Source organism: Sorghum bicolor, chromosome 3 (assembly GCF_000003195.3).
Source record: "Sorghum bicolor cultivar BTx623 chromosome 3, Sorghum_bicolor_NCBIv3, whole genome shotgun sequence".
NCBI lineage: Eukaryota > Viridiplantae > Streptophyta > Magnoliopsida > Poales > Poaceae > Sorghum > Sorghum bicolor.
Window position 1 is genome coordinate 69,996,218 of NC_012872.2, and position 9,391 is coordinate 70,005,608.

A 9,391-nucleotide genomic window follows, 5' to 3' on the forward strand; every position below is an offset into this window, starting at 1 on the left:
GTTTAACTTAATTTGCGAGACGAATTTTTTAAGTCTAGTTAGTCTATGATTGGACAATATTTGTCAAATACAAACAAAAATGCTACGGTGCTTATTTTGAAAAAAAAAGAACTAAACAATGCCTCAGTTCGCATTGCACCAAAAGCTTATATCACCGGTTGTTCCATCCATAGATGGCGCACATGCTGATGATCAAGACCCGATCATTGTAGTTGTACATGCAAGCGACATCTATCTTCTGTTTGTTATTTGGTGCCACTAACCAAAGGATCCCCGGGATAATGTTGTCTGTATTGTTCGTCTTGCCAAGTGACGCCTGTTGATTGGTTCCGGTTTCTTTTGTCGCTGTTGTGCCGTCTTTCCACTGATTTCTATGCGTTTGGCATCATATAAACGTGGCGGTGACAAATCGCGTGTTCATTTTCAACTTGAAGTTTGAAGTAGTGCTCTCATTATTTGATTTTCTTGAAACAATTCGCCGTACACTACCCAAACCACTCGTTTGTTCTTGACTTCAGAATAAGCAAAGTAGCTGTATAAATAGAAAACATTGGCTTATGCTGCACACAGTATTTCAACATAAGCATCATCATAAGCTAACAACTTTCAAATTTTGAACTTCGAGAAAAAAAAATCCCTATGTTTGAAGAAATGCCCGTTTCAGAAAGCGAGTCCAAATCTCTGGCTAACTGCAACCTGCATGACAAGTAGGGGTAATCCCCTCTGGAAGAATGGAACGGACGAACTGCCACACTGGACACAGCGCTCTCGGATCTGCCTCGCCGGCTCGCCCCATGCTCTCCCGTCTCGCTCGCGTGACACCACCCTCCATTGGCCGACAGGGACGACACGCCGTCGTGGCTGCTCACGTGTTCTCACCCTGCGCTCTCGCCGGCCGAGGCAAGCGCCGAGTGTGCCGCCTTCCGCTCCGAGCAAACGCCAACGTCAGGCGCCAACGCCATTTATTAATCGACACCCCCCACCGCAACCCCAAAGCCCACGCTTCCGAATTCACCAACTCCTCCTCCTCGCCTCGTCGAGATCGCTCTCACGCCTTCCATAGTTCCGCTCCAGCAACTCCACCACTCAGCCCGCCCGCCGGAGCAATGGGGAGCACGGGGCGCGACCCGGAGGTGACCCGCGCCGACTTCCCCGACGGCTTCGTCTTCGGCGTCGCCACCTCCGCGTACCAGGTACCCACCCACCCGACCGCCGCCGTCCCCATCTCTCATCCCGTCCAGCCGCCTTCGCTTGGCGTCCCGTCCCGCCGCGTGCTTGCGCCTTGCGTACGCCTGAATACTGCACGACAGCTAGGGCTGCACGCGCTGGCTTTGCTTGCTTAGGGAGGGGCCTTCAGTTCTGAGATTCGAATTGGTGCGTGGGTTCCACTGTTTGGTCTCTGTTTTAACTGTAGTTCTGAGCTCTGACGACGTCATTGCGTTTTAAGCTTGTTCTGCTTGTTGATCGGCGTCTCAGCTTGAGTTTGGATCCGAGTTGATTCAGCGTGTCCCAAACGTGCAGAGGCTAGAGTTGATTCAGCTTGTCCCAAACGTGCAGTGCAGGCCGTGTTTAGGAACAGGTGCGGATTACGGACTAGCATTACGTGTATCGGTGTATGTGTATTTATATTAGCGTCCCTGCTTCTGGTTAATTTCAAGTGCAACTTCTGATAAACTTTTGCTGGTGTCTCTGGATGGGAGAGGACCAAAGATACAGTGGACCCAACATAGGGTTCCCTATCCATTCATTGCATAACTAATTATGAAAAGTAGTGTATTCATGCCAGTACTGCCTTGTGCTGTCCAAATAGGTAAGTAAGGCTTGCTGCTCTAGGGTTCACCACGCAAATAGTGGACAACAGGTGGACAGCGGTGCCCAGTGAGGACTGAGGAGGTAAAGAGTGCGGTATAGTTGCTGTTAATGTCCCCAACTGCAGGGTGTAGACTGTAGAGTGATGGAAGAATAAGAGACTAGGTGTAAGGTCGGGTTCATAAATCTCAAGGTGGACTATTAGTTGATCCAAAGATGCACAGTCTTTCCGAGACAAAATTGCACCTGTGTGCCCTACGCACTACAGCCACTACTCCCTCCGTCCAAAATAAGTGCATATTGCACCTCTAGGAGTCAACCATCCTCAAATTTATTTCTCTAAATACGATTAATCTAATGATATCTATTTGGTATCATAAACAGTGATACGTTTTTGTATATAGTTAGTCAAATTTAAGATTGGTTCACTTCTCGAAGTTTGAGAATTGCACTTATTTCTGTTCCTTTCTGTATAAAACTTGAAGTTATGTCTTTTGAATTCTTTCCTCTGTAGATTGAGGGAGCGAGAAGGGAGGGAGGCAAAGGAGACAGCATATGGGATGTATTTACAGATGACAAAGGTTTGCTTATCTGGTTACTTTATGATACCTCTTTTTAGGAGACCCGTTTAGGATCATGAAATACTTATATTTAACTATTGTGCTCAAATGCTTGCTTTTCAGAACGTGTCTTAGACAAAAGCAATGCAGAAATTGCAGTTGACCACTACCATCGATACAAGGTATTGTCTACCATTCCTGTAAAAGAAAAAGAATCATCAAAAAAAAAAAGAGGGGGAGGGGGGGCTCCATCTTCTTGTTAGTATGGTAATTATCAACGAATGTGAAAAACTGCCTTTTCCCTCAGTTCCTACAATGTTAATTTAGTTGTACATTTCACTGTTCCCCAGAAAAAAAGTAATTTCTTGTTTGGAATTTGGCTATAAACTTTTCAGGAAGACATTGAGCTCATGGCAAGTCTAGGTTTTAGCGCGTACAGATTTTCTATATCTTGGGCACGTATATTTCCTGGTATGCTAAACTTAACATATAGGAGATTCATTTATAACTGCACATGACATGGACCACGATATAAATCTCTGTATTTTCTATTGTTTGTCAATACTAATGCAGATGGCTTGGGGGAAAAGGTCAATGAGCAAGGAGTCGCCTTCTACAATGACCTCATCAACTTTATGATTTCGAAAGGTGCCAGATGTTTTACTGAATATCTTTAAAGGTTACAGTGCTTATAGTTGTTAACCATTCATCTGTCTGACAACAGGTATTGAGCCTTACGCAACTCTGTATCATTGGGATCTTCCAAACAATCTTCAAAAAACTCTGGGGGGCTGGATTTCTGACAAGATTGTGTAAGCCACTGCAGGCATCTTAAGTGTGTAGTATGATCAACAAAGTTTTCTTAACACATGAATGAATGGATACGTATGAGATTCTTTTCGAGTCAACCTTTTTGTTTCAAAAGTGGTTGCAGCTTGATTTGCTGTTTTTTATGAGTTTCTCACCATAAAAAATATCCCAGGGAGTACTTTGCATTGTATGCAGAAGCTTGCTTTGCAAATTTTGGAGACAGAGTAAAGCGTTGGATAACAATCAATGAGCCTCTCCAAACTGCAATCAATGGTTATGGTATTGGAATATTTGCACCTGGTGGATGCCAAGGTGAAACTGCAAGATGTTACTTGGCTGCCCATCACCAAATCTTGGCTCATGCTGCTGCTGTTGATGTTTATAGAAGAAAATTCAAGGTCCGTTTTAGTTCTTATATGAATTGTCTTGAGGTTCTTGTTTGGGGAGTGTAAATCCTGGCCCCGCCATTCAGGCAATACTTTTTTTAGAGTTTTAGGGCTCATGCCCCAGCCTTTTAACTAAAGTCAAGACCAAGAGTTCACTACAGCACAATAAGAAAAACTCCATCAGAACCAGAAGAAACCACAAAAAGACCACCTCTCCCCTCAACAGAGAAAGGAAACACCATGAGGTACTCATGGTAAGCTAAGCTACCATCAAACAGACAAAGGAAACTACTGAACCTAACCTGCCACAAGAGTATCTGCAACCTGATACGGACACCACCAAAACTCAGCTCATTCCAGAGCAGAAAAGAAAACTAAGACCCTTACATCATCTCCAAGGAATTGTTAACAGATTTCTGGCAATACTCCTGAAAGCAGCTGGTTGGTTCCATTAGTTCTTTGTTAGTATGGGTTCTTTTTTGCTCTCTCTTTCTTTGCACTCTCCCAAATTTCTGTATCTCCTGTATTATGCTTACACACTAATTTCCTTGTATATAATGAGAATTGGAAGTTCTGAAACATAGTATAATTTATTTTGTTTCCTACCAGTATTGTATTTTCTACCCTCATCATCTTCCCATCAGTTTTCTAGCAGTATGTTTTGTCCGTCTGATGGTTTTACATGTTACAAATTTAGGCTGCACAAGGTGGTGAAGTAGGCTTCGTTGTGGACTGTGAATGGGCAGAGCCTTTTTCTGAAAAAGCGGAAGACCAAATTGCTGCACAACGGAGGATTGACTTTCAACTTGGATGGTATGTTTCTCATCATATTACTAATGTCATATGGGCATATCTTCCAACATTGTTTAGTGTACACACTAATTTTTTTCCCCCCTGAAAAAGGCATAAGTTTGTCCCAGATCATACAAATTTATGTAATATATAATGTACCCACATTTATTTGGCTTTGCGTTCCTAGGATGATGTCTGATATCTGCTGACTAATTTTCCTTTACTTAAAGGTACCTAGATCCGATATATTTTGGTGATTACCCAGAAAGCATGCGTCAACGACTGGGCAGTGATCTTCCAACCTTCTCAGAGAAAGATAAAGAATTCATCAGGAACAAAATTGATTTTATTGGACTGAATCATTATACTTCGAGACTCATTGCTCATCACCAAAATCCAGATGATGTTTATTTCTACCAAGTGCAACAAATGGAGAGAATAGGTATGGTACTTCATCATGAAGGATAGATTAAAAAAATGGATTATTTAGACACCAGAGGTGTTCAAGAGTGTTTCCTTTCACAAGGAGGGGGGGGGGGGGGGGGGGGGGGGATGGGCAGAGAAGAGGACGGCCATTTGGTCAAACCTTAAAATTTACAAAGTTCAGTAACTTCTAAATTATTTAGTTTGAAAACGTGTAAGTTATATGTGTAGAGTTGTATTGGAAGTATTTGCAAAATATCACAAATTTGAAGGATCTAAACTTTTAAAAAAATATTCTAGAAGAACTTCATCCCAACTCCAGAAACATGGGTTGAAAATTGGGCATTTCAGTAGGATGGGGAGAGAGACCCTGTTGGAAATTACAATTCTGGAAGTTAGGTGATTTCAGCAACAACATCTAATCAAATCTAGCTATCTGTGTACAAAGATAAAGAGTGTTGTTGCTAATTGGGTCAAATGTTCTAGGAACACTGGAAAGTTTACTCTGTTTGCAGTCTTCCTTAGTCCTTTGATCAACTTTATTTATTCGAGATCATGCCTGCAAATTTTTATTATCATTATTCTGACATTTATTCTTTTGGCAGAAAAATGGAATAGTGGTGAAAAAATTGGTGAAAGGGTCAGAACTCAGCACTAAACTTCTTTCTCCATGTGTAAATTACCTGGTTCTTTCTTAACATACTATCTCAAATTTGTGCAGGCTGCATCTGAATGGCTTTTCATAGTTCCTTGGGGCCTTCGTAAAGTACTTAATTATATAGTGAAGAAATACAATAATCCAGTAATTTATATTACTGAGAATGGTGAGGCTTCCATAGTTCCCAAAATCAAAGTGAAACAACATGGGATATCTAAGTACTGGTGTCATGATACAAAATAAATTATGACAGGAAATTGTACAAATATGTAGTGACTCAAATCTTGAATTGCTGAAGTCAATGCCATTACAGTTTGTGCCATTCCTTTGCATGAATCAAGGTTGAAGATAGAAATATTTTGTGCCCTATAATTTATTCTTTCCCATTTCAATTTCCTGTAGATAAGATATACTCCCTCCATCCCAAATTGTAAGTCATTCCAACAATCTTGGAGAGTCAAAGTATTTTCACGTTTGACCAAAATTATAGAGAAAAATACTAAGATTTGTAACGTAAAGTGAGTATACTATAAAAATACAATTAAGAAAGAATCTAATGATACTTAGTTAGTACCATAATAATTATTATTTTATAATATAAATTTGGTCAAACTTAGAAAAGTTTGACTCTCCAAGATTCTTGGAATGACTTACAATTTGGGATGGAGGGAGTACTTACAAATATAGCATATGAATTGACTTGTTTAGTATTTTAGTGGAGACTGAAGTACTAAAAGAACAAGAGCTTAAACTGTGAACAACTGCTGCACCGCTTAATATATTATTGAATATGCAAGCCCGAGATGCATGGTTGTAGGTTGTTTGTACTGTCTTATTTGTTATATTTGGAAATAGAGTTTCAACTCTGTCCTATTTTGTATTCTAACTGAACTGCTTAATACGAATTTACAGATATCTGCACATTTTAATACTTTCATGTTATCCTGCAAAATTTGGACGGTGCCAAATGTCTGGTTTTGACAGCTACCTGTTCAAAGTATATTAAATGGACAGAAATATTAGGAATAAACTAGGGCATGAATTCAAAATTTCGGAAATCAAACAAGTGAAATGTACCGTTGCAACACACTGTTTGTTATTGCAGTACAAGTGATGGTAGTTTTGCTTGCGCAAGTAATAGTGTTTATTGCTATTGGCATGTGATATTTTTGACCCTCTGAATAAAATACACAGAGTGCGTGGATCATGATGTCCTTACCTAGTTTCTTTCCTGCAGGCATGGATGATGAAGATGATCAATCCGCAACACTTGACCAGGTCCTAAATGACACGACAAGAGTCGGTTACTTCAAAGGATACCTCAATTCAGTTGCACAAGCCATCAAGTAAGCTTTATTTTGCTGCCCATCCCATAGCTAAGAGCGTTGATCCAAAATATGTCCCTTCTTTTAGAACGTGAGATGCAATGTGACTGACACAACTACTGATTATTTGGTGCAGGGACGGAGCTGATATCCGTGGGTACTTTGCGTGGTCATTCCTGGACAACTTTGAGTGGGCTATGGGCTACACCAAGAGGTTTGGTATAGTTTACGTCGATTACAAGAATGGGCTGTCCAGGCATCCTAAAGCATCGGCCCTGTGGTTCTCGCGCTTCCTGAAGGGCGAGGCTGCCGAAAACAAACCTGATACAAACTGAGCGAACAGCCCGCAGCAAGTACAGAACATTACATATACACACACTACACGTCTCTTCTGTTGTTGTATCTTACAGTGAGCACCGGTGTATGTATGTATGTACGTAATAGTCTCAGATGTGCTTCCTGCCTATACCTAGTCTGTCATTGATCCAACACTAGCTGAAATGTATTCTCCGAGAATCAGAGCCTCAGCACCAATAAGCTTTGAATTCATGCCAGGCAGCAGTCTGGTTACAGATAGCTCACACTTGTCTTCTGAACACCCATGCATTCGGCATTATTACACTGTACTGTCACTGTTGTACTATTCACCTGTAAGTAAGGCTGTATTGGCATTACCGATTCAGATATTCGTTTGTGTTGCACTGGAGTTTTCATTAGGGTTAGGGCACTTTTTAACAGTTTTAGGGTTCAGGTCCCTTTATCTTTTTGGTGGTGGTGGTAGGGCGGAGATGTTCCGTGTCTTGTCAGTGTTGCAGGACAAAGTGGCATGTGACCATTGCCCCCCCCCTTGAAACAAGGGGTTGTGAAAGCATGGAAGCTACTGCCCACTTCCCTTTCTTCTCAGGGCCAGGGGCCTAATTAATCTCGCCGCTGTAGGGTTCGCGTACGTGAATGCGTGATGCCCCGCTCTTTATTCCTTGATGCCGGGCAAATGGTGTTCTCGCTTTCAGGTGGTTGGCTGGGTTACACGCTTTGGGTGCCGTTGCATCCCGTGCTGTGGATGTGATGCAGCGCCAGAACAGGAATCAGGCCGTTGGGAGCCGGTTCTTCGTCAGGCTTTCGGAGAAGTGAGACGTCCTACTGTCCTTAGGCCTACTGATTTGGTACTGTGCTCCACCCTTGGCCCTTTGCTTTTGGCATTCTTCCTTGGGCGCCCCGTGCCAGCAGCTGCAAGCAATCCCTACGGCCAGGTTTGGATCCCTTTCGCGGTTTTCGCCTACTTGTTTCGTGCTGGCAATTGTGTGTTTGCATGAAATGTGTTGACAGGCATCAGGAAGGAAAACGTGCAAGTTCATTGACCATGGCATTGGTGACGAGGAGGTTTAACCTGCTCACCCGGGTTCTGACTCGTGGACCCTTGTCGGGCTCTCTGAGCACGCAGGCTTTAGATCTGCTTCTGAATTGCATGGGTTGTTTCCGGACATGCACGCAGAATTTATCCTCTGTATGACTGTATGGATGAACGAATATGTACATGTTACATGTACCGATCTGGAGCAGCATTAGTATCAAGCTGTCCAGACCCTTTAATGATAATGATAACGTAAATAAACAAGGGCTACTCTGCAACTTTATCACTGCTGGGATGGAACGTTGGCAAAAGCCATGGGGATCTTTGCGAAAAGAAAGCAAAGGCACGGCGCGTAAAGCCGGCTGATTCTGGGGCATCTCGCCCTCACGTGACAGCGTGCGTGCTGTGGCTACTGCCCTAGAGCCCCTAGACTGCTAGACTGCTGATGGAGAACGGAGCGGCTCCTACTAGTAGTAGTAGCCATGATCAGAAGACGCCAGGTGCGGGGTGTTTCTGTTTCCCCAAAGCCGGAGCGAATCTGCCTTGCTTTCCATGCCTGTCAAAGGCAAAGCGGCCAGATCAAGCATTGGATTCCGCTTGCAGGGGTGAATGGGCGCCTGCCTCTTTCGCCTTCGCCTCGCCTGTGCTAGACCTGGAATGGCAAGGTTTGGTCTTTGGTGCTAGAAGCAAAATCCACCGCCGGTCCCTCAAGTTGGCCCGCGGTGTCATCTAGGTTTCTAAACTTCTAAAGTGATATTTGTGAGTCTGTAAACTTAGCAGATGGTGTGTTAAAATAATTTACACCAACAAATATATTAGGTTTAAACTAAAGTATAAAATAGTAAAATTAATTAAATATTTATGTATCATTGATAGTATTATAAAATAATATTGAAATTCCTATATATATAGTATTAAAAGTTTTCTCTATTAAAAGTTACTTCTAATTTTAGTATTATTTTTAAAATTTTAATAATATTATTATTGAAGTAACTTTTCTATGTTATTAATACTATCACATTACTACTAAATATTTTAATACCATAATACTACTGTTAAAGTCTTAATACTATAATACTACTATTGATGGTTACTTCTATAATAACATTATTAAAAGGTTTAAAATAATACTAAAATTAGAATTAACTTTTAATAGAGAAAAATTTTAATACTATAGAAATTTTAATATTATTTTGTAATACTATCAATGATACATAAATATTTAACTAATTTTACTATTTTCATACTTTAGTTTAAACCTAATATATTTGTTATTG

The 9,391-nt window shown here is 41.4% G+C and overlaps 1 protein-coding gene across 1 annotated transcript; it reads left to right on the top strand.

Annotated features, from left to right (window-relative positions):
* On the top strand, positions 574-7,449 carry LOC8078677 (beta-glucosidase 4). Its single transcript, XM_002456740.2, has 13 exons — positions 574-1,193; positions 2,324-2,390; positions 2,493-2,551; positions 2,765-2,840; positions 2,943-3,017; positions 3,094-3,181; positions 3,352-3,577; positions 4,263-4,378; positions 4,588-4,799; positions 5,386-5,420; positions 5,502-5,604; positions 6,676-6,784; positions 6,900-7,449. The coding sequence occupies exons 1-13, from the start codon at positions 732-734 to the stop codon at positions 7,096-7,098; spliced, it is 1,827 nt and encodes a 608-aa protein (XP_002456785.1). The 5' UTR covers positions 574-731; the 3' UTR covers positions 7,099-7,449.